Raw genomic sequence first — 26,540 nt, 5'->3', positions numbered from 1 at the left:
ATATTTAATAAATTCAAAATTTCTCCCCCATTTTATATATCCATTTATTCTGCACACTTTCTTATTCCATTGCTCTCTTTGACTCTCTATCTTTCTTTATCACTAACACACACAGACAGACACATCACCAGCAGCAGACTGGAATGATATGACTTTGTCAGTGTATTGGTAACCATCTTCATACAGGATCTGGTATCCTTGTTGCAGACTGTGTGGGTTTTTTTAGGTAAGTGATGTGATGTCACTGCTAATAGCAGCGTCCTCTGAGCATACTCTGTGTGTGTGTGTGTGTGTGTGTGTTGGTTTATATTCCAGCAGGCTGCTGCACTATGTCTCTGTCTCCCTCTTTAAGGGTCTGGACTTGCTGACTGAGGAAAAAGTGAGTCAGAGGGGGATAGAGAGAGAGAGAGAGAGAGAGAAGGGGGCCGAGAGGGTGGTGCTGTGGAGAGACTGCAGCTGAAGGCTGAGAGGGGGGTGTATGTAGTACAGGGGTACATCTGCACTGTTGGGTTATTGCTCTGTTATATTGTTTTACAGGAAGGTGCTTTTACTGCAGGCATTGAGCTTCAGCCTGCTGAAGTGTTCATTTAAGATTACATGATTACAGGAACTAAATGAAGGCTGTAAACTTAAGAGTTTGCAGGCTACTTTTTTTGTGAAGCTGAAGTAGCCACAGGCAGCTTTGAAACAACTTAATTTTGGTCAAATTAAAAATTTAGGAGCCAAATTACTTTTTAGCTGACAAACTACAATCATTAGATCAAAGATGGTTGTTCAGAAATGGTTTAGTTTGATGCTGTCATTGTAATAATCCTGATCTTTGCATTTGTGGTTTGTAAAAAAAAAAGAAGCATTTTTGTATGAAATAATTGTGTGTGTTTTTTAAATGAAATAATTTTAGGGCTGCCACTAACGACTATTTTTATTTAGATTAATCTATCGACTAATTTATCGATTAATCTAAACGATTAATTTCCCACAAAAAATCAACAATTTTACTTAAGAATATTTTATTCAACCAAATGAAATCCAAATTTCTATTAAATCCTTTTTTAAAGCAAAAGTAAAGTGCAACAGAGTGCAAGAAGCAAGCGTCCATCTCATAGTCCAAATCACTGAAATCAAAGTTCAGTATTATAGTGCAAGAATGACAACATATCCACGTGTTCTAGTCTACTAATAATACAATTATAAATCAAAAAACACTTTTTGAAGGAGTATTTACCAGAAATATTATTTACCAGAATTTATTTAGGTGAAAAATGTAAATGTGCAGTATTTCTGGAAAAAAAAGACAGAAATGAAAATGGAAAAAAAAAAAGAATTTGGAAATAAAACGGATTTCATAGGGCCCTATAATTATAATAATTTCTTTTGTGGTAATAAAAAAATAGATTTAAGTGAACAATAGCTTTTAAAATGACTTAAAATACATATATAATAGCAATGATGCAATAATAATTAGTTCAAATAAAGTATCAAAGCAAAAAATCATATGGCTTTATTGAACAAAACTGTTAAAATACATAAAGTATTATAAACAATAGAGCTAATGTACATTATGCATAACAACAAAGGTCTGCAGGGGGCGGTGACGGCCTGATGATTATTTTTACACATTACTGCACGATATTTTGTTTAATATTGACCAAGAACTATTTAATTTAAGTGTCCACTTAATCTTTAATATTTGGCCATTTCTTTAGGACAGAAATGCTACAGCCACTGTAATTAAATGAATATGTGGACATCAAAACCTGTAAACTCAGAGTAAGGGTTTGAGCTTTTATTTTGAAATCACAATGAATTCTCCTGTGTTTGTGTAGATTTATAAATGATTTACCTTACAAATCTGATGAAATGGCGCACATTGCGTTCCCACATGAACGTTATAATAAACCCAAACTCACAACAACATGCAACATGCAGACGCTCCACACATGTAAATGATAACAGTTTCTCTGGAGCTACTGTGAACGGAGCCGCTGTGTGACGCACGCACGTAACCAACACGCGTGTAAATAATTAAAGCGCATATACTGTATTAGAACTGCATCGCATATAATTATTTTATTAAATCATAGCATTTGTGAATTCACAATTATGCTTAATTATGATTTTTAAATGGGTTTAATATATCATGCAGCCTTGGAAAATAGTCTAAAAATGCGTTTTATGGATTCTCGTCCGTGAAATGCGCCACTTCTGGTATTTTGCCGGTTAGTCGACGCGAGAAAAATTAAGTCGATGATTTTTAAAAATCGACGAAATGTGACAGCCCTAAATAATAGATTTTATTTATTTTTTAAATACCATTTATCACAATAAATCTCTGTTGCAAATATATGTACTTATCTTTAATCATTTCTGGTTGAAGGGAGTCAGTAACGGCTCTAAATGATTCACTGAACCAAACCAGTAATTCACAGGCAAGTTCAAAAATCTTTTTGACTGACTTATTAAGAAGAGTCAGTTCATAAATGTTATTTGTTGCGAAACGAGATATTAACCACCACATGAGATGACATTTAATTAAACCATAAATATGCACAAAACTTTATCAGCTACAACCAAAGGCGACTAGATTTAAAATTATTGCACCTTTTTATTTATTTTAGACAAAACATGTAGCGCAATTGCGATTCAGGCAACCCGAGTTTGAATCAAGGTCCTTTCCTGATCCTAAACCAAACCCCCCACCCCGCCTCGTACTTTTTGTCCTCTCTCCAACTGTAGTAAATAATTAAATAAATAAATAAAAACGACTTTTCTCCAATTGCCTGCAATTTACCATCAAATGAATGTGAATCTTGGGAAATAAATGCAGGAGTACCATGTTGTAAACATAAACTATTGGCTGGATTATGGTGCAATTTATGGACCAAATTTACCCTTTTAATGTGCATGGTTATGTATTTGTCCCTTCTGTGCAATCAGCATATGTGGCATTGTGTTTGCTGAATAAAAGTTTGGATCATATCTGAGAAATGCGGCTGCGTGCACCACCTCCCTCTGATTCTCCAATGACTGAGTAAATAAAGCTTACGACCGAAAATCGGCTTAAAAATTGTCTAGTGGGATGCTGGCCTCAGACTAACTTTAGAGAAGTGAGGAGGGAGCAGCCAGACTCATCATTCATCCTTAATCAGTCTTGCTTTCCACAGAAGATCATGCCACAATCCCACTGTCATTTTTAATGTGTGTGTGTGTGTTTGTGTGTGTGTGTGTGTGTAACATTATCACACTCCTCTCATCTGACCAAGTTGCCTTGGGCTTGACTCAGGATTATGAAAGTGCTGTTTCATTCCCACTGTGTGTGAAAATATGTGTGTCCCGATGCCTCTTTTCTATCCTGGCCTAACAATAGGAGGCTTGTATTGTCATTTCTTGCTCCCTCTCTCTCTTTCTTTTTTCCTCTCTGTTGGGAGCAGACAGCCATGTGGTATATTTTCATGAAGAAAGATAAACTGTCTTTCACGTGGGTGAAAATATATGGATCTGCTCCTCACAATTTACACCAATGTTTGAGTTGGATTGCATTATTTGATTGGCATTAAACAGAAAAATGCTTATTTGCATGGTAATTCAATTCACTGGTCGCTTGAAATGAAAGGTCACAATTATTGACAAGCCTGACATCACTTCCTATTTCCTGTGGATGTTTTCACAGAGCCTGAGTACACACTCACTCACATTCCTCTGTGTGTTTGCTCAGAGTGATTGTGTATTGGCATGTCAGTCGAAAGCCAGCCAGGCTTATGTTTCTTCATGCTTTTCTGAGAAATGCAAACATATTTATACTGTTTTTCTGAATGAATTTGTGTATTATTCTGTCTGGCTCTCCTTGCTCGACCTTTGGTCTGTGCTGTACTGTATTGAAATCATGTCAGGCATGTCTGGCTCAGAGATGTGAAACGCACAAACACAGGAGCTGCACATTAACCTTCTAGAAAGTTCCTCTGCTTATTCAATCTTCTCCTGTCAACAAACTCTGTTGACGTCCATCTTGTTTCTTTTGTTAATTTTTTCTTTTGACAGAATGATGAGGTGAGATGCAGGTTACATATGCACATGAAAGTAAATCTGCATTTCCAATATTTCTTAGCTGCGTGTGAGTGTGTCTGTATATGTTTTGTCAAGGCTGTCAGGTGCAGATGGTAATTTTTATGCTAATTTTCATGCCTCAAAGCAATGTGCTCTCAATCCTGACAGGTCCAAAGGTATCAGTGTATGTGCGTGTATGTTTCACATCGGTCATGTCTGCTGTTGTATTTTCATATTTACCTATCAAGCCAAAAGCAAGCGGATCACTGAATTATCAAGATGTTTTATTAATGCTAGAGTGTTCTGGGTGGTTGCCAGTGTGACATTGTGCAGTTGCTAGGGTGTTCTGGGTAGCTGCTGCTGGTTACTTCAGTCAAAAGATCCAAAAGCGCTTCTTTTTGTTGACAACAGCAGATTTATTTTATAAATGATTCTCATTACGAATTTGGGAATAACAAGCAGATAGCGACGCGAGCTTGTGCAGCATTGTTTGAATAAATGCAGTTTGTGCGTGTATTAGAAATCATAACGTTCTGCAGTTTATTTAATTGTTTAAAGGTCCCATGGCATGAAAATGTCACTTTATGAGGTTTTTTAACATTAATATGACTTCTCCTAGCCTGCCTATGGTCCCCCAGTGGCTAGAAATTGCGATAGGTGTAAACCGAGCCCTGGGTATCCTGCTTCACCTTTGAGAAAATGAAAGCTCAGATGGCCCATCTGGAATCTTCCCTTTATGTCGTGATACGGGGAAAGGTTACCTCCCCTTTCTCTGCTTTGCCCGCCCATGAGAAAATGAGCTACTACCGTGTGAGGCGAGCACAATATTATTTTTTCCTGGAGAGACATCATGGCTTGCAAATGAGCGAAGCATGACACTTGCTCAGTGTTCGGATGTACAAATGAACACATTTTTTTAGTTACTTCATCCGAGCCTATGGCTAGCATTAGCTACATGAAAATAACTGTAACAGCAAACATAAACAAACCAACTAAAGTACCGTATCCAGACGCAATATTTTAAACTAACCATTCGGAGACGTCCTGCTGTAGCCGCTGAGTTGCAACTTCTTCATCCGGCGCTTCTCCACCCGGATCAGATTCTGGGTCAAACTGAAAAGCTTGAAGGACTGTGTGTCTACGAGCCATTGCGATACATTCACTGTCAACATTAGCGCATGGTAGCGCAAGCTGGTTAAGGCCACACACCCACCCTCCAACTTTCCCCCGCCTCTCTCCTCCTCATTAGCATTTAAAGCTACAGACACAGAAATGGCACGTCCTGAGGAAAGCTCATTGTGGGACTGGCTCGTAGTGGCTGAAATTCTGCACCAAGGCTGAATTTCGGGAAAGAGACATCAGATACAGTACTAGGGACCACTTAGGCCTATATAAAAGCATCCAAAAAGCAGCATGTCATGGGACCTTTAAGGCCATTTCACGATTTCAATCATCATTCAGTAACCAGCAACAACCACTCCTTCCTCTTCTCATCGAAGACATGCGATGCATTACTAAACAGTCTCTCGCTGTCGGTGCTTGCTTGTAATTATTTTTTGTAATTAGTCTTTCTCAAATAGTTTTAAATGCTTCCACATTGCCAACTTGTTAGTGCATCCCTAGTTCCAGCCACAGAGCTTTGCTGTTTGCAAATGTTAACTGAAAGTTTCATTATTGGAAACACTGAATCATTGAACTAACGACAAAACATGCGACTGTAGTTGGCTGACTATGCATTTGAGAAGCACACCCCTGGGTAGTTGAATATGGTGTACCACACTCCCTCTTTTGCATAATCTATGAAAATCTGTTTACCAAAGGCCTGTTAAACTGCAGATTGCTGGTTTTAATGGGTATTAGTACAAATACATTGCTACACAATCTGATCAGGAGTTGCAGAGTTGCACAGAACTAAAATAGAGAGAGAGGGAGATATAATCCCTGTGTAAGCTGTTTTATGTAATATCGAGACTTTGCTGTGATTTGTCAATGTTTAGTTTTAAATTTATGTGCAGGTCAACACACAGTTTCGCAATTAGTTTGAATGTTTTTCAGAGGAAATGCTGGGAACAATGAGCTCATCCTGCTGGCTATTATAGAACTGTAATGCTTATTTCTACACACACACATACACACGCAATGTGGCCGGCCAGCTCTTTTTTGTTCTCACACTCTGTGTTGTGTCTAGTTGAAGTTCCTTTCAACCTGCTTGTTGTGTGTGAGTGTGTATAATGGCTTGTAAGTCATGTTTATTGTGGGCCATCCGCTCCGTTCATTGTTCTGGGATCTGTCTTGAGGTCACAGGCATCCTGCAACTATATTTTTGAAGGGGCTTTAGGTGAATAAGAAGATAACAGGACTAAAAAAACACTTTGACTATATTTCAAAATATGTAGTTTCAATCTTTAATACACTACACTTTATAGAATGTTGTGATGCCTAAAATCATGGAAGAATTTAAGATGACTAATTTTAGCTTTTTAGGCTTTCATTTATTTATTGTAAGTCAAAACCATATATGTTTTTACTGGCTTATCAATCATTATTGGCCAGAACTGTAATGTCAGTGCAGTGTTAGGGTAAGTAGTTTTTTTTGCTTTCATTTTTATTCAGCAAGGATGCATTAAATTGACCACGAGTCAAAGTAAAGTGTTAAAAAAATCTATTTTGAATAAATGTTGTGCTTTTGAATTTTTCATTCATCAAAGATTCTTGAAAAAATATCACAGTTAACACTAAAATATTAAGCAACACAACTGTTTTAAACATGGATAATAATAATAATAAATGTTTCTTGAGTACCACATCAGCATATTAGAATGATTTCTGAAAGATCATGTGACGCAGAAGACTGGAGTAATGACTAATGGAAATTCAGCATTGCCATCATAAGAATACATTGGAAATGTTTAAAAATGTGAAATAATATTAATATATATTTTAAAATATATTAAACTTGAAAATTGTTTTGCTGTGTTTTTGATGAAATAAATGCAGTCTTGGTGAGCACTTGGAGAGACTTCTTTCAAAAAATCCTTAAGGCCCCAAACTTTGGAAAAGTAGTGTATCTCAAATCTATAACTAGAGGTAAATTATCTATGCTATACCATATATTTTTCTGTGAAAACTGCATGTGAATACTATATAAGAAGAAACAAAATGTACAAAGCTATAGAAAGCTTTACTGTCCTTTGCTGGAGTACAGTCTGTTTGGACAGTTTAGAGTATATTTACATGAAAAAAGTATGGTGGCCAAGTCTAATAATCTCAGCTAGTGCACTTGTTCTCGTGGCTAATGAAAATGTTGTCGAAACCAGCACTGCTTTAGCTTGAGCCAGTCAGTTCCCATGCATATATGATACAGTGGTAGAAGTGACTCTGGGCTATTGAGCGTCTATTCAGTATGAGTTGGCTTTGAATATGACATACAAAAATCATGACGTCACTGTGGAATGTCACCTCCATTATGCTGACATCACTGAAACATTATCCAAAGCGGTGCAGGGCTGTCATAGTTGCTTGTTTTCATGCTGTTTGTGTGTATGTGAGAGAGAAAGCCCACTCCAGATGTTTGGCATTAGTGATCGTGTTTGAGGTGGATGGACTCCCTCCCCCAATTCCTGTCTGCTGCTGGAACAGGAAATGGGTTTTGGGCTCAGTTCAGCTCCTGTGCTGTGCCTCTGGCTCTCACACAACACACTATGGCTGTGTGTTTGTCTGTGAGAGGGACAGGAGCCAGGCTACATGCCTTTTATCTTCGGTTGCTTTCTTACCCTAAATCGTACACATTTCTCATACTCTTAAAGGGGTAGTTCACCCAAAAATGAAAATGATGTCATTATTATTTAACTTACTGTTGTTTCATGTCTGTGTAATACAAAAATGAGACATTTTGAAGAATATGTCTATGCAATCAAGAGAATTTAATGTGAAATAACGTGAAGTAGTTAAGTAAATAATAATTTTATTCTTATATTATTATGCTTATTATTTTAGGTGAACTTTTTATTTAAAAAATGTCTTATAAAAGCAGAATTCCCTTCATAGCAAAGTCAGTCAGGAATATTCCTTTTCTGATTCTCACATAACCCCTAGCTGTGTGTTTGTCTGGCGTGACAGCATTGATTTATGATGTTCCATCATGTTCAATCTTATGGTTGTTATTAGGGAATGATATATAATCTATGCATACTTGTCACTCTTCATATGAGCAGTATCAGAGCAGACTGCATCAGACGAAACAGCCTTCATCTCGGTTGTGTTTGACGTACGTCAGCAGTTTCTTCTCTGATCAGCGGCAACACAGAAGATATGGACTATTAGCTGAAGTGCTGTGCGTGCGTTACTGACCTAGCTGTATTTTTGGGACAACATTTCTGAAACTTTCCCTACAGTATAGTCATTTTAAGTAGCATAATTTATAAACAATAAAAGTATGCACTTAAAAATAGTTCTTTAATGGTCGTTTGCAACTTTGTCTCCTAAAATAAAGTAAAACAGACCAAAATGAAAGACTTGTTGGTATAGAGTAGGAGTAAAGATTCACTATTTAAAGAAAGATTAATAAATGCTTTAAAAATATGGTCACACTTTATTTTAAGGTCCAATTCTCGCTATTAACAAACCATTAACTACGACTTTTACCTCAATAAACTTATAATTTGCTGCTTATTTATAGTAAGGTAGTTGTTAAGTTTAGGTATTGGGTAGGATTAGGGGTGTGAAATATGGTCATGCAGAATATGTGCTTTATAAGTACTAATAAACAGCCAGTATGTTAATAATAGCGATGCTAATAAGCAACTAGTTAATAGTTAGAATTGGTCCCTATACTACCCCAAATAAATTATATATATATATATATATATATATATATATATATATTGCTCATTGTTAGGTCATTTCATTCATGTAGCTCGAACATTGAAGCATGGCACTATCACAGAAAAGGTCAGTTTGATTCCCATGAGACTGAGACCTTATAGTGAGTTATGAATATTAGCATATCTCACATAATTTGGTCTTGGGAGACTTTGATGAGAAATGTTTGCCATTTACCCTTACATTTAGTAATTTAGCAGACAAAGCAACTTACAAATGAGGACAATAGAAGCTATCAAAACCAAATGTTTGAGATATGATACTGAAATCTCAGACTTTTGGTTGCAGAAGTTAGCATTTTGGCAAATCTTTTTGTTTAAATTCTTCTGAATCTCACATTTGGGGATTACTGGAGTCTTCTTCTCTAAGCAGCAGAAGACTTAAACAAAAGTCACCATTTTTTCTCCATTTAATTTCATTGCTGTAGGAGAGGGCATATTAAATAATATTGGCATATTAAAGAGATCTCATTTGTGATTTTCCTTTTCTTGTGCAGCATTTCCAAAAAAACCCTCTCCATATTCAGAACTCAGATCTAAGTTATTTCGTTGGCTATATGATTCTTTTAAGATTGTTCTTGATGTTTCTTCCTAAGTTCTTCAGTTCAGTGTATTGGTTCTAGGTTCGTTTAGGTTCTTCTACGGTATTAAGCTCTAAAACCTATTTGGAATCTTTATTTGAATAATGTATGGGGAAAGAAGGTAAATCAGGTAAATCAAGTAAATGTGTACACGTGTTAAAAGAAGCACAAACTGGGACCAACTAATAAGTTCGTCTCAAAGCTTCTAGTATGCACATGGATTGTTTATACAGATGTTGATGGAAACCCATAGTGCTGTGGGTTTCTTTCTTTCTTCTTTTCCTCTCTGTTGGCTTTTGCACTCGTTCTCACTATCTCTCTTTCTTTTCCTCCCTCTTTTCATCTATGTCATTTGGCAGCTGTTTTCACAGTGCAATGTGCTGGAAAGCAAGTCTTTGATATAAGGCCTTGTGTGTGTGTGTGCAGGATTTCTTCTTTCTGAAATTTGATCTTGACTTGCCTCTTTCCCAGCATTCGTCTGCGTATTTGTGTGCCTGTTTGTGTGCGTTTTATTGTTGTTGTTTTCTTCCATGATACTGATTGGATGCACTTTTATGGCATGGGCAGAGAGATGTGCAGTTATGAGCAGCAGTTAACTCTGACTATACATGTTCCTCCCTGTTTCTGCAGCTAAATAAACGTCCTTTAATCTAACCAGTCCGCCTGTTTGTGAGCACAAGCGTCTCTCTCGCTTTCTCTCGCCCTCAGCGGGATGTGCTTCACAGAACTGTGCCCTCTGTTTCTGATTTGCACAGTTGGATTATTCAGCAGGTCATATTTACTTCTTTTCTGTGTGGTTTGTTTAACATTTTATTTTCAGCTGCTAAAACTGTCAGTCAGTGTCTGTGTTGTGTATTTAGTGAATTAAATGATTCTTGATGTTTTCTTTGGTATTTCTGTCTGGTATTATTATTACTGTTGACTTAAAGTTGTTAATTCACAAATTAACTGCCTGTTTCTCTGTTTTGCAGGTAGGAACCTCATCTGAATGTGACAAGCACCTCTACCTGCAGAGATACAGGTATATTTGTGTGTGTGTGTGTGTGTGTGTGTGTGTGTGAAAGAAGAGTGCAATGTGTTTTTCTCAGATGGGTAATTAAAGCCTTCTGAAAATGACATGCCAAGAATTCTTCAGTTTTCCCTCACATTCCTGCTTTTTTGCTCCTTGTAAAGACTGGATTTGAGGGTGTGTGTGTGTGTTATGATTATAGCTGTTGTATCCAGACGGCAAACTCTGTCTGTTCTAAGTGCTGCAGAATTCATTTCTTTAAGTGAAGTTAGGAGTGGAAAAGAACTGAGCTATAGAAGTGTATTTCATTCTGTTGTTTAGTGTGTGTAATCTGGCTGCAGCTCTCTGTGGATGGATTGTGTCCTCTCTGAAGTGTCAGTTGCTGCAATAATATTTCGTAACGCACATTCCAGGGAACAATGGCGGGAACCATTTTCCAAACAATAGATCTTTGAAAGGTTTTATTTTATAGAATGTGAATTACATTATTGTTCTGAAACAAATAGTTCACACGGAATGAAAATTGTCATCACCATCTGCCTTATGTCATTATTTTATTCTCCAGCATAAAATGAAGTGTTAAGCAGGATACCAGAGCTGTTCTTTTATATAAGGAAAGTGGTGGTGATTTATACTGCTAATCTCTGAAAAGACAAAAATACTATAAAGGCACTATAAAAGTATTCAACATGACTCATGTGCTGTGTTCTAAGTCTTCTGAAGCCATTCCAGCTTTGTCTGAGAGTCAAACAGAAATTAAAAATGTTATTATTTGAAAAGCAGTTTTGGTTTAGTTCACCCAAAAATGAAAATTCTATTATCATTAACTAACCCCCATGTTGTTCCAAACCAAAAACACTTCAGAAATGAGACTATTTTTAATATTCTCTCATCATTTTTTCCATCCAATGCAAGTCCATGCAATCAAAACTGTCATGCATCAAAAAGTACAGTGTATAAGCTCTGTGTATCTGTGTTAATCAATGTTTATATGTAACTAATAGTCTAAACGACATCTGTTCATCCTATAAAGCAACCATGTTTCATCAGAATAATAGGTCAATTCATATAGATTATTGTCTTTTTGTACTTTTTGATGTGTGAAAGTTTTGGTTGTGTGGAGTTTAAATGGATAAGACAAATATAATGAAAGAATATTAATAGTCTGAATAAATAATGACAGAATTTTCATTTTTGTGTGAACTAACCCTTTAAGCACTTTCTAATGAGTCTATTTTTTCCATTTGACTGTGATAAGTGTTTAGTAACATTACTGTGTGATGATGATCTAATGTAGTAAAAAATTGAGCAGATAAAAAAAAAATACTTTGCAATGTCACACTTCATTCCAGCCCAAATGGTTTATGAGCACATTTTATTGAAAACCACACTGTTCACGGAAATCTCCTCTTCATTCTTATGGGAAGTTTTTTAAAACATGCCTACAGTGGGCAACAGTAACCAAGAGGTGCAGAGCTTAGTGGAGGGTCAATTACTGTGGTCAGATTCAATTTATGTACTCACACACACACACACACACACACACACACCCTTTCTTTAAGGTCATAAGTGTGGAAACCTCCTGAGTGAGAGAGAGAGCGATGCATGATTCTGAAAGAGGGATCTCAGGGAGGTTAGCCACCAGTCAGACATCTCTAATTAAAGCTCACCACACTCTCACACACACTGAACTGCTCTACTTCTGTTTGTTTTCTGCTCTAGGTTATGCATGGATACAAAATGCCAAACTGAATCAAAATCTCAGTGCTTATCTGTCTGTCTTTTACTCTGTATCTCTCTGTCTCTTTTTTTCTCCTGTACTAAAACAAACCCTCTCGTCATTTTTAACTGCTAGGTTATACAGAATATCTTAATATTTTTCTGCCTTTTTAGGATTATTCAGTAATTAAAAAAGATTTTTAATATTCATGTATTTGCTCTGAAATGACCTAAAGAGTCACTTTTTTCAGTAAGAAAAACCTTCATTTAAACCAGAGTCTTTGAAGTAATTTTTTTATATGGAAATTTTTTTCACTGATTTTCACTAAATGAACAGAAGGAAAAATTCTATTGAACCTATATTATATGCAAAGTTTGAACTGATTCATGGAAATCTATTTTTTTATTTTAAATAATTACTAGTGCTGTCAAGCGATTAAAGTTTTTGTTTGCATAATATATGTGTGTTCTGTGTATATTTATTATGTATATATAAATACACACACATATAAGTATATTTTGAAAATATTTACAAGTATTTACATATCTATATTTATATTCATATAATTTATATTATATATAAATATATTTAATATATAAACATTCTGAAATATATTCATGCATGTGTGTGTATTTATTTATACATAATAAACATATATATATATATATATATATATATATATATATATACACAGTGCACATACATATTATGTAAACAAAAACTTTTATTTTGGATAAGATTAATCGCGATTAATCGTTTGACAGCACTAATAATTACATAATTTTCTTTTTTTTTTACTGACATTTAAATGAGAAATGCTCAAGCAATTAAAAGCCTTTATCTTATCACACATATAACTCAAGTAATGGGTTATGAAGCTAGTCTAACTCTTCAGGAAATTTAATGGCCAAATAAAAAGTGTTAATACTTGATATATGACATAGCCCTAGTTATTTTTGGGTTTTAATGTTTAGACATGTATGCCCTTTGATCTGTGCAGTGAAAAATCATTTCATTCTCATTTACTACCAAGTTAGGTGATTCCTCTTGAGATTGAGTGTGTGTTTCTGTTTGTGCCTCCACCCTGACAGTTATTTTTATCATTGTGCTCCAGATGCATATTTCCACCCCATGCTGTTTACACGCACAGCAGGAGATGTCCCGGAAGATACACACACACACGCACACACACTCACACATCACTGACCTTAGCTGAGTGAAAATGTGTTAAGTAAAAATGTCCATATGCTATCTACTTTCTAATCATCATTTTTTATTGTGTTCAGAATATATTTCTTGAGTGCTTCCATGGTGATATACACAGCTGGTGCTGATTGGCCAAAACCTTGATGATGCGCTGATTCTACACCATGGACCAGGAGGCTCTGTGGAAATACCCACAATCCTCAGCTCCCTGGTGAGTATGACTGCCTGCTCGAATGGAACATGTTTGTATTAACCTCTGCTGTTATACAGATATGATACTGAAATTTACTGAAATTTAAACTGTACATATGCAATTGTGAATAAATACATAATTACAGCACTCAATTGCTATTGTATGAATGGAATGAATTCATATTATTTACATTTGCATGCATGTGTGTTTATGGATGGTAATTGTATTATTTTCTGGTGCAGATTTACATTGGCAGTGTCTCCGGCTCAACGAGAAAACCTGTACAAGGTCAGACAGCCCTCTGTGTCAGGATATGATTTGAGCAGGACTGCACACTAAAAAATCTACACTGGCTATTAAAATGGATTAATTGCTTTTACTAGTTGCCAAATTTCAGAACTGCTCTACAGATGTTGTGTTGATCCAACATATCAACAGTGTTACTTTCAAACATTGTCAATTCAGCCTTACAATTGTATTTCAGTATGCTAGACAATAACCCATAATATTCAGTAGTAAATTTAAATGATTTTAGAACACCATTTGTTATTTTGGTAACATATTACAACGAGGTCTGATTTGTTAACATTAGTTAATGCATTAACATGGGCTAACAAGGAGCAATATGTTTTAGTTAATAAAATGTTCATGGAAGTTCACAGTGCATCAGCTAATGTTATCAAATATGTTATCAAAATAAGGTGAACATTAACTAAGCTTAATAAATGCTGCAAAAGTATTGTTCATGATGAGTTAATGTTAGCTAATATTAACAAATAAAATCTTGGTGTAAAGAGTCTGCATTATTTAATTACATTGAATTTCTGTTGTGAATAGGTATCTTTAATTGCACGTTGTTATATTAACAAGTCAGTAAATGGACTAATATAAAGTCTGACAAACCTAAAGTACACATTCCCAGTTCTCTGTAAATTTTAAATCAGACACAACTGAAAAATGACCCTCAATTCTGTAACAAAATCAGTTGTGAATTCAGTAACAGCTCTAAATGATTCACTGGATGAGTATGATGCCTGACTCATCACAAGATGTTATTTGATTAAATTAATATGGAGGCATATAAAGTGTTCTCTGCTGTTGCCAATGGTGACTAGATTTTAAAATTAAATCTCAAATTTAGATTTTTTTAGTCACAGTCTGGAGCCCTGTTTGTATCCATCTGTCTTCATGTAATATGTTGGATTATTGTGTGATTGGATACATCCTCTTTCCTAGTGCACGTGGTGTCTCTATGAATCTTGTCTTTGAGTGTTAGCAAAAATCAGCTCATCTTTTGGCATGAACCTGATTTAATTTTCCACCCAATCGCATCATAGTATGAAGCACTGGGTTGTAAATCAGCTATAATCGCATTCAATTCCCATCAGATTAAGTTGATTTAAAATGTGGAAATTCAGTTTGGTAGCACAGAAGCAGCACAGTCTGCAGAGCTGCTTGAGCAAAGACAGATAAGCTTTTCATGATCGTCATTGCTGATTCAGTCCCAGTGTCGATCTATCTGCAGTATTATCATATTTTTATATTCCTTCACGTTTAATCAAAGAAAATTCTAGGTGATGCACATGTTGATGTTAATTCCCATTTCTTCAACTGGTTTCTTTGAGCCCGTTTACATTTAATCTGTCCTGACGTGTCCTAACCAACGGCGAGAAGCCACCTACTCGTCTGTCAATCAACCACTGGACAAAAACAAGGGCTTTAAATTTGACCAGAATGCTGTTTTAGTTTGATAAATTAAATAATAAATAAATAATAATACATTTAAAAAATAAAGAATATATTAGAAATATTTGCATTTAATTTTCTCTTGTATTGTTTAATGCACTGTTTATGTGTGTTTTTGACTGCTTTTTCACTTTTTCTAACTTTAGCCATGATGTCAGTCTGCGTGCCCTCACCACATAACCCCTCCCCCTCTGTGGACGTAGCCAATTGCAACGGGCCCTCTGCAACTCCGCCCACATCCCTCAGCCTGCGTTCCTCACACAATCAGCTGCTTAGTGGTGATGTCATCAAACAGGGCCAGGCCACGCCCCCAAAGTGCAGGAAGAAGTACGCACTCACAAGCATCCAGAGTGCGATGGGACTGGGCGAAGGCGTGACACCACCTTCATCATCTTCAGCGACAACTGCCAACCCTAAACTGGCCAAAAATGGTGCAAATCAGTTACGTAAAGCTGCAGAGCGACAGGATCACAACAAGAACACCACCGAAGAAGACGAAGATGGAAACACCGCTGGCGAATCAGAGCTCGACATCGATGATGAGTTGAGGAATGTTGAGGAATTAAGCCTCGACAGCGAGTCTAACGTCGACGATGTTCACAGTGACTTTGACCCAAACAACGAGCTTGTTGACGAGGAAGTAAATGAGTTAATTGATGATGACACTAATGACGAGGATCTTGTGGAGAATTGTGACGACCTGCTCATTCTGTCTGAGAAAACAGAGATTGTTTCAGACAGGAAGTCACCCGAGCACCTTAAGACCAAGAGTTACCTGGAGTCGTGCCTGGATGACCTGTCGTATGAACTGTCTGATACACAGGATGAGGATGTCTCTAAGCCTCTGCTGGAGAAAGAGAAGAATACCCATCCCTCGTCTCCAAGTAAACCGCACAGCCCTGAGGACACGCCCCTCCTGTCTGTCGGCTCTTCATCTTCCTCTTCTTCACCGGAGACGAAAAAGGACAGACCACGGACGGGAGCCAAGACAGACCGGGCACTAAACCGCATCCAGAACCTTCCACACAGTGACGAGGAGTCCAGCTGGACCACGTTGTCACAGGACAGTGCATCACTGGGCTCACCAGAAGAGAGCGGTCAGTAGTACACATTCAAAGCATTACGATGCTTGCTGGTCTCCTCAGTGTGGTTTTGTGTGTGTGTGTGTGTGTGTGTTTTGGCCCAGTGTAGTGGATATGGTGCACTCATGTGGTATGTGTGGTTTTCAGTTTGACTGAAGCGCGTTGGCAGAGAGGTGTTTGTGTGTTTGAACTTTTCACTTCACTGAAGTGTGATCTAGGTAAACACAGCACAGTGTGTTTCTGGATTGAGGCTGTGGAGCAAAGCTTGTTAAAAGCATGTTTACTATTGTGTGCACCTTTTTAAATTGTCAATGGAAAATGTTGTTTTTAAAAGGTAGAACCCATCCAAAATTTTTAATTTTGTTACCTTTACTCTTTCTAATGTTATTCCAAACCTGTTTGATGTGAACCACAAAAAAAGAAGTTGAACAGAATGTTCACTCTGCTCTTTTCCATGTAATGAAAGTGGACAGTGACAAGTGGCTATCAAGCTCAAAAAAGTAGAAAAAAAAAACTCAGAAGGGAGATCTGAGAGTTGCAGTGAGTGATTTTCTGTGATTTGAAGGATTAGTTCACCCAAACGTTAAAATTCTGTCATCATTTACTAGCCCTCATCTCATTCCAAACACGTAATACTTTAATTTGTCTTTGAAATCCATTCCATCAAAATTTAAAGCATCAAAAAGTTCATCAAGCCATTGTAAAAATAATCCACATGAATCAAGTCTTTTAATGAGACATGATAATTTAATATAACAGATTTAATTTAGGCTTTTATTGACATGTAAAGATTGATCAACTCACATACATAGAGAACATCAAATATGGTAAACAAAAGCCCAAACTCGCTTGACGAAGTTGAAAAAAAGTCTTTTGGGTTTGGAATGACGTGAGCGAACAGATGATGAGAGAATTTTAGTTTTTGGGGGAACTATCCCTTTAAATGTAAAACTATAGCTGCATTTGAAATCGTATACTCTCTGACTAGGTACTTCTTTGCAACCATTAGTATGTTCTATATAGTATGAATGTGTGTAGTGGTTCTGAAATCTGGATGTACTACATCCACCGTAGGGCCTTTCGCACCACAGGAACCTTTTCATAGTACCCAAACTAATTGTGGAACTACCCACTTTTTGGCGTGTTCGCACCCCAGGAACTAGGAATGGTTTTAGTTCCAGGGACTCCGTTTGGGGAAACTAAATTAGCTCCTACTTCAGAGCAGGGTCTAAAACAGTTCTATAGGAGCTATCAGTGACGTAAGTGTACGCTGATTGGCCAAATGCACGCGAAACACCGGCTACCCAGCATTTTTAAAAAGCCATGTAAACATATTTACTCCACGAACATGGAAAACAGCGATAACGCCATTTACCTGTTTTCTGCAGTGTTGTGTTCTTTTCTCAGCTTCGATTATATGTAACACTGCAAGTTGTCATAAAGAATTTAGTCTCTTGCAATCGCGTAAATTGTGCATTGACATTCCATGTCCGTTATCATGAAATCCATGACACACAACAAAAGCACCGGTTTTTGACGTTTGTTAATGCCATGCAAAAAGATCGCTGTCGGCCGCTTCAGAGTTCCTGCTGCCGGTGCGAACGCAACCAGGAAAACGGGCCGAGGGAGAAATTGGTTCTATGTGGTGCGAAAGCCCCTCATGTTGCCCTCCCCTGTGGCCCTGTAGGATAACAAAGATCCCATGAGGCCACAGGAGCGCACTTTGAAATCTATGCAGCTGTTGTTATTATAACTGCATGTAAACGTGCTTTTATTGTATGGAAAATAGCAGCATCAACATTCTTCAAAAGATCTCCTTTTGTGTTCCACAGAAGAAAAATTATACAGGTTTGGAACGACATGAAGGTGATTAAATAATTTTTATTTGGAATTTTTATTTGGTATTTTATTTATCCCTTGCAACCTATGAAGTTTATGCCGAGGATAAATGGTGCGGAGTTTCTTGTGGTGAGTCAAAATGGCTGTTTCTGTGGTAACAAGTCTCCTCTCTGCCCCTGGACTGTCACTCAAACCAGTCTACCATTGACACAGTGTCTTGTCAAAATCTCTCTCACCAGACAGGAAAACCTCACAAGTGTGTGGCAGGTCCGTTCGCCCAGCATAGTGGGTAATGGACAGCTGTGAACTGGTTTTACACCCAGATGTTAGCTGGAATCACTGCAGCACACTAACTCTTGCGCATCCATCCCTCTCCCACTTTTTTTGTATCTTGTCATATCAAGGTCAGGTGACCACACATTAGGTGACACTGCAGGAAAAATTATCTCAGGGTTGCCAGGGTGACCGAGCGTTCGGTGAGGGAGGTGGCTTTGTGCGGCCGCGTGACCAATTGGGTGTCCCGGATGGACAGGAAGCTGATATCTCTCTTCCTGCAAGATTTGGATAAAAAATAAACAGCAAATAAACAGAGTCTGTTGCTCTCGCATGCTCACCCACCCCGTCTCTCCCTCTCCCTTTCTCCATCAGTCGCTCGCCCCCTCTGTCTCTCTCCGACTCTGCCTCTGCTTTCCTCTCTCTTCTCATGTCATCCTCTCTGCTTGCGGCTGCTCAGTCATGATGCTGGGTAAAGACTACATGTTGGCCATTGTTATAGTGAATTACGAGGGTAGGTACTGTGCGTCGGTGTGTCTGTGTGGCTGTGAGTCAGTGCTGCGCATGTAGCTACGCGTCTCCGTTGCGTGTGCATGCTCATAAATGCAGGCGGAGAAGAGAGATAAGGAAGGAGGGAGGATGCAGTGAAGGGTGTCACGAGCTGTGTGCTGAATACTAAAGTTTGTGCATATGTTCATGGCACTTCGGTCCGCGTGTGTGCGTGAATTTTACAGCTGTCCTCCCCTCCCCCTCTGCCCGACACATGCTTTATAGACTGCAGAAAGAGAGACGTTATCGAAAGTGGGTCGAATGTTTAGATCTAGGCTGAGGATAGTTACTATATGCTAGCATGCTGTCTACCTGGAAAAAAATTGCTGAAAAATCAAGACAGTTATTAAACATCAACCTGATTGTTGTTTCTATTTCTTTGTATTTGAATCTGTATAAGGGTTTCATTGAACTGTAATGAGGTTTTCAGGTAGCTGTGGTGACCCACTTATATATTAGGGACTTCAAGTCCCATAATGCACCTCAGCATGATACCCAGTAATAAAGAACACTACAGTTCCTGTACTGCAGTGCCTCATTGTCTTACTGAAAGAGAACTTGGGTGCAGGAGATGTCTCTAATAAGAACTTGTGTTCACTTTGCATGCTGGGAGATTAGATCTGCTGTACATGACTAGTGCTGGCTAATAGCTGTTTCACTCAGTTAGTCAGTTCTGTTGGCTAATTATTAAGTCTCACTGAAGTGAGTCATGCCTTAAAGCGACAGTGAGGCTACTCAACTCATGCTTTCTTCCTCAACATGCTACTCAGGGTTATTGTAGTTAACTAAAACTAAATTCATAAAAACATTTTTGTTACATTAAAGAAAAAAAACAATTAAATTAAATACAAAAACTAGCTACTTATTTTACTTTAGCTAGTTGCCAAGGTTCATTTAGTCGAATCTTGATCTTGGCTACTAAAATAATTAACTAAAACTGAAAGAAAAATGTATAAAAACTATAAAGGTGTTAAAAATAAAAATTACTAAAACGGAAATAGGGGGAAATCATTTAAATATTGATAAAAAGTACAACAGTATCTCAGAGATACTAAAATAACACTCATATTATTTGGTGATTTTATAGAAATTATTTAATTTTACACATTTTTATTGGATTAATACACCATGTAAATGAAGATTGTTGTCAATAATGTAGTTATGTATGAAGCACAGCTCACACAAAAGTCACTTTCAAACCAAGCAACTGTCTGTTGGTGAAAATGTACATTGGATTCCTACTGAAATGAGCGGATTTCGCTTGCAAAAATTTGATAAACAGAAGTAAAACTGACTGCATCTTTTTTGATAAGATAACCGAATTTAGATGTTTTCTTTCTACTCAAATCCTTTTGATTGACAGATTGCCGGGTATTATCCAGACAAGTTTCCAGCCACAAGTTACTTTTATATTGACAATTAAAGTGAATTCACAGCCAACATTTGTGCTATGTGGAGTGGGATTTTAGACTAATGAGATTTCATTATGGGTGGAGCTAGCCAGAGTGATTCCCACTACATCCACCATGTTGGCATTGTCCTTTGACCTGTGTGACCTTCAACAAGTCAACAAATTACTTTGGTGTTGTTTATGCATAAGGAACATTTTTTTCAATAACTTTTTGAATTGAATAGTTGCTGTGACCTAATGGGATACAAAGTGTCCACTTTCTGTATACTGAAGGATCTTAACAGATGAATACTGAGTATTCAGACATCTGTCTCATTTGACATACTGATTCTGCATACTGTGCAGAAAGCCTAAAAATCAACAGTGCATCAGCTTAGAATATGGAAGAGATTTTATCACTTGTGTCCCAGCTAGTTATCACACAGCGTCAGTTCATTTTTTGTTTTTCAACTGTTAGTCATTTGCTATATTCATTTGTGGAATTTGTGTAGTGTAGATTGACACAAAGTCTCTGTAGAGTTGTTTTAAACACATACACACACTGAATGTCATGGCTTCATGGCTTTGGTGAGGACGTGTTTCCTGACTTTAATCTGTTCAGCATATGTGTGAGTAACAGACTGCAGTGGTTTACTGTGTGTATGTGTGGTTTTCCTCATCCAGATTGCATTGTGTGAATAATGCTCTTACTAGCATCTGAAACATGAAACAAACATTCCCAGCTGCTGAGTGAGGACAGACAAAACAGTAGCAAGGTCATGTGAGAGAGACAGATTTAAAGAAAATACTATTCATGGTAGCAACAATGTATTACAGGGCTGTCACATCCCACAGGAACACTCAGAGATGAAGTGAATCCTTTTATAGACTTCCATATATTGGGAGAAAAACCTTTTATTTATACAGTATTTAATTCATTTGATTGCCCATTACCACATGTTCAGTCACTAGCGCTCACATACTCTGGTCTGGAGTGCCGTGAACTAGGGATGTCACAATATCAGATTTTACTACATGATTATTGTGGCCAAAAGAATTCACAATAATTATCTATATTGTGTATAGATATTTTGATGGAAAAAGGCTATTAGTCCAATTCATCTTTATTAATGTCTTTAATAATGCCATCATACAAGGTTTCGGTCATAACACCCACTCGTAAGAGTCTTTGATAACTTGGTTGACGGGTGTGTGGACCACGCCTGACCTTGTGTATTTGTGTTTACAGATATCTGGGGGGAGCAGTCATTTCAGACAGACCCTGATTTGCCTCCAGGATGGAAGATGATGACAGACATGGCTGGTATTTATTACTGGCACATTCCAACGGGCACCACACAGTGGGAGAGACCCGCCCCATGCCATCCGGTGCCAACTGGACCCAGCCATGCCAGCCGCAAACACTCCCTGGGCTCCCTGTCACCCTCGCCCACTCCAGATCACGAGGTAACCCTTTGAAACCATGTTGTTACGCAAACTGGACATAAAACAAATCAACAGTTGATTTATCCACATTGACCAATCATTTTCTCTGTACCTTTTTGTTGTCCTCTAGTCGATGTCTCATGCCGACATATTTTTTGGAGCTTCGAGTCGTTCAGGCAGTACCGCTTCCGACAGCTCGTGTGACCCCGCCCCCATCCCGTCTTCTTCATGTCTGGACCCTACCCCTATCCTGTCCTCAAACTCTTCCTCATCCTCTGACGGCAATGTTCCTTCCTGTGGATTTGTCAACAGCTGCTACTTTGTAAGTATTTTCATCAATCTCCCATTTTACAGTATGGACAATACTTTATGGTCATATCCTGCCATTCTCTGGGTGTTTTTAGTAGACGGTAGCTTTCACAATGAGTACAGTTTGGTTGTGGAGAATAAATGGATAAGACTCAAACTTCACGAACTGTTCATAAAAGCAAGAAAATTCAGGGAAATGCCATTACAGATGTGACAGCACTTCAGTTGCCGTGGATTAAATGGAGCTGGGTAAATGCTTAATATAGTTACAGGTTGCTATGACTGTATTTACCGCAGAGGTGTAAAGAGTACCTGAAAACCATACTTGAGTAAAAGTACAGATACCTTACAGTGAAAATTACTCCACTACAAGTTACAAGTCACCAATTCCAAAACAACTTGAGTAAAAGTCTTAGAGTATCTGATTTTAACAGTGCTTAAGTATTTTACTTGTACTAAATATAGGCTCAAAGATGCACAAGTCAAAGAGACATGCCAGTCAAAAACTGTAACGTTGTGGAGAAGCTGGGGAAACAGGCAGAGGCAAGGATCTGTGTGCAGATATTTCATGGAAATGCTAGAACAAACAATAAGCCAAAAACCAAAGGGAACAAAGAACAGAATGACGGGCAAACAAACAACCATTACATTCAACAACTCACAAAGAGCTAAAGAAACACTAGGGTTGTATATAGGGCTGTATACAGTGTACAGGAGGCTAACAAGCTGAACAAGATAAGATACAAACTGACTACAAGCACCACGGGAGACAGGAAGTGACATAAAAGTCCAAGGCAAGGCACAGAAAACGCAACAAAAACAAGAAAGAGCTGATTTTGTGAGGAGAGCAATCACACGTATTTTCTGAAACCAAAATAAAACTGAACACCTCAAAATTGCAAAAACAAAATCCTTCAAAAAGGTCTCTTCAGTGTAACGGATAAATAAAATAATGTTAAGTAAAATTAAAAAGTCAAAGTCTTCTTGCACTGGATGTTCTGGTTTCGGCCTCATTGGCAGCTGCAGTAATATAAAACACCTGTGATTCACAACTACTGGCTAAGAAACTCACATTCATGTAAAGTAGCCTTGTTGACAAGTTTGGGTGAGTAAGGGAAAATGCACAAGATATAGTACTTTCAGTGCCCTGTAGTTGGCAATATCACATCTTTTGTAGCATAAATAAACTGCTGCAGAAAAGCTAGGTGCCATGCAAAATGTAATTTGTAACTGCAACACTCATTCAAAAATGTAGTGAAGTAGAGAGTAAAAGTTGCTAATATCTTTGATACTCAGTACAACTACAAAGTACCCGAAAAGATACTTAAGTACAGTAATTAGTTACATTTACTCAAGTACTTTACACCACTGATTTACCGTGCAACCAGGGTGGGAAATTAATGTTTTCGCCCACCAGACACAGTGGTTGTTGAATGGTGTGGCGAATTTTATCAGCCCTTATTATTTTATCAACTATTTTTTCAAATCAGATGTATGGAAGAACTTACTAGATAAATTAAACTGAACAAACATGCAAATCAATATATCTTAACAGTCTAGTTCTTTTTTATTTCAATTACTCCTGTCCTTAAAAGTGGGCTTGAATCTCTTTTTGGTCCTTTGAGTCAGAGTCTATGCTTTTTGCTGCAGCATAAAATGAAGCAACGTTGACAGAACTTCACATGGTTTTGTTTGTTTCAAAATGGCAATGTGCTACTGAATAACTGAACAAAAGAAGACATGCATCTTTCCAGATTTAGTTTTTTTGAGAAGTACTTTTTTTGTCAATTTCTTGTAAAATGTAAACTGTTTTGAATTTCTAGCAAATTTAATTGGAATATTGTGAAAATACCATTCAAACGTTTGGGGGTCAGCATGATTTAAAAAAAATGTTTTCTGAAAGAAGTCTCATGCTCACTAAGGCTGCATTTATTTAACCAAAAATACAGCAAACCAGTATTATAATACAAAACAGTATTTTTATATTTAAAATTTCCATGTTAACATTTTTTAAATCTATTACATATTTAACATACAGCATACAGCATCATTACATACAGCATTTATTTGAAATATACATTATTAATGTCTTTACTGTAACTTTTGATGAATTTAAAGCATCCTTGCTGAATAAAAGTATTAATTTCTTTAAAAAAATTATTTAACTGTATTATTACTTTTGAACTGTAGTGTATATTGTATTGTCAAATCTAAATATATTCTAAAATTTGTATTGATATTGGTCATACATAATAAAGCTAAAACTATGTATGTGTTTGTGTGTGTGTGTGTGTGTGTGTGTGTGTGTGTGTAGCCTCGGTCCTCATCCCTACAGATAATGCCAGGGAAGGATAGACACTCTGAGGCACGCCATCGGGAAGAGGACAAGGTAACAGTAACACTTGTTTACTCTCAGAATGTAGTGGAAAAATTGTTTGTGCTATCCTTTGATTCTTGCAACATAGAGTCAGATATCAACATCCATACTGCATCTAATCAGATCACAACCAAACACTGAACAGCCATATATTGTACACATCCTGAACACACACACACACACACACACACATGCTTGCAGAGTGGTCTAACAACCCTGTCTTGTCTCTCTCCACCCTCCCACCCTTGACCCCTCAACCTTGTCCTTCCCGTTTGTGTGTGAATAATGGTGCAGAAACAGCCATGGAGTGATTTTGCAGTGGGAAAGATTGATAGTGAGATCTGGAAGGTTAGTATCTCAGGCAGTTTTTTATTGAACTGCAGAATACACAGTAGAATGTCTCAGGAAACTACTGTCAAAACTTGATGTTCTTCACAGGGTTCAAAATGACATTTTTGCCCACTGGCTGTTAAATATTGAGCCCATATTTTGCAAATGCATTTTGCATTATTTTTAAATAAAATTTCCAAGAAAGGGTGCTCTACCTGTAGATGTTCTACTGGCATAGTTGTGTTCTGAGATCCTGTGCTGCTTCATACCTTCCTTACCTTTTGACCTTTAACCTTTCTTCTCAGCATGGCTTTAGAGTTATTTTGTCTGTCTGTACTGCAAAAATCATTTTTCTTACACTTTGGCCAAATATTTATTTCATAAATCTAAACAAAAAAACAAAACTTAATATATTATGCAGTTTTTGCTTGTAATGGAAATTTACAATTAAAATTTAAAATTCAATTATGCATTTAGATATTTTAATACTGATTAAGAAAATGATTTTTGCACTTTATGTTGGTTATTGCAGGAAAGCTCTTGATCGCTCTTCATATCTTTTCATTCTCTTAATCCATCCCTTTTTTAAAATGCACAGGGTTTTTGAATTGAACTGGTTAATCATTTTCATTTCAGTTTGTTTAATCACTCATCGCAGGAACTGTGCTTTCCTGTTTTGTTTGGCGTGATCTCTGCACTTAACCCACTGGCTCCATGCTGTACATGTGTGGGTTTGTTATATGTTTGTGTGCTCATGTTTAAGCAACTCAGCTTTTTCTCTGCTTCAGGATCTACAGGCAGCCACAGTAAACCCTGACCCCAGTCTGAAAGAGTTTGAAGGCGCAACTCTCCGCTACGCCTCCCTCAAACTACGGTATGTGAAAGCAAATAAATACAAATAAATGAAAGAGAGAATAAAATAACAGTAAGGTGAGATGAAAATGTACTGTATATAGCTCTTCTGACTGTGTGCGTGGCTGCGTTTAGAAACCCTGCTCCCGTTGAAGAGGAAGATTCCAGCAGCATTAACAGTGACCCTGAAGCCAAGGTGAGGGCACACGAGTTTGTTCTGCACATACTGCAGCTATTCAAAGATAACAACCCTGCTGAGAACTTATTTTAGTCTTGAAGGCAGGATCCAAATTAGCAGTCGTCAAGCTCTGAAGCAAATATATATATAATAGTTGCACACCATTTGGCTGGTGTTTGTTAAGGAACTGCAACATTATGTGGTTTAACACTTGCTGTTGTAAGAGAAAAATATGAATCAAATGAAAGACATACAAACGTCTACTAAATACCTTTGTTGCAACTGCTGCAACACCTCTTACCTCACTGGAAAAAGATAAATACTTACATTCTCATAAATAAAATAATAATGCAAAATAGGGGAAAATGGACATTTTGCATCCTGTTTAGGGGTAAATAATCATTTTAACAGACAATTTATTTCATCCTCCCGTTTTCATCCTCAAAAGCTTGATAAATGTATGGTTTTAACATGTAGCAGATTTGGCACAAATGATTTAATAATCGCTGTTTATTGCTGTTTGTATATTGGTGGAA

At 37.3% G+C, this 26,540-nt stretch overlaps 1 protein-coding gene across 4 annotated transcripts in view; it reads left to right on the top strand.

The window, feature by feature from the left end:
- Nucleotides 1-26,540, top strand: part of apbb2b (amyloid beta (A4) precursor protein-binding, family B, member 2b) — a 47,818-nt gene that overhangs the window by 5,367 nt on the left and 15,911 nt on the right. For 2 of the 4 annotated variants that reach the window (XM_058774826.1, XM_058774822.1), the window contains exons 2-11: nt 10,477-10,526; nt 13,521-13,651; nt 13,876-13,921; nt 15,526-16,476; nt 21,762-21,979; nt 22,089-22,280; nt 24,582-24,656; nt 24,939-24,992; nt 25,763-25,848; nt 25,962-26,022. In XM_058774826.1, the coding sequence (XP_058630809.1) occupies nt 15,528-16,476; nt 21,762-21,979; nt 22,089-22,280; nt 24,582-24,656; nt 24,939-24,992; nt 25,763-25,848; nt 25,962-26,022 (1,635 nt within the window). In that variant the 5' untranslated portion in view covers nt 10,477-10,526; nt 13,521-13,651; nt 13,876-13,921; nt 15,526-15,527. Of the gene's footprint in view, nt 1-10,476; nt 10,527-13,520; nt 13,652-13,875; nt 13,922-15,525; nt 16,477-18,957; nt 19,088-21,761; nt 21,980-22,088; nt 22,281-24,581; nt 24,657-24,938; nt 24,993-25,762; nt 25,849-25,961; nt 26,023-26,540 lie in introns of those variants that run through there. The other 2 variants (XM_058774834.1, XM_058774843.1) reach the window with 2 other exon arrangements.

Source organism: Onychostoma macrolepis, chromosome 01, assembly GCF_012432095.1.
Source record: "Onychostoma macrolepis isolate SWU-2019 chromosome 01, ASM1243209v1, whole genome shotgun sequence".
NCBI classification, from domain to species: Eukaryota; Metazoa; Chordata; class Actinopteri; order Cypriniformes; family Cyprinidae; genus Onychostoma; species Onychostoma macrolepis.
This window is presented reverse-complemented; position numbering and strand designations above follow the sequence as displayed.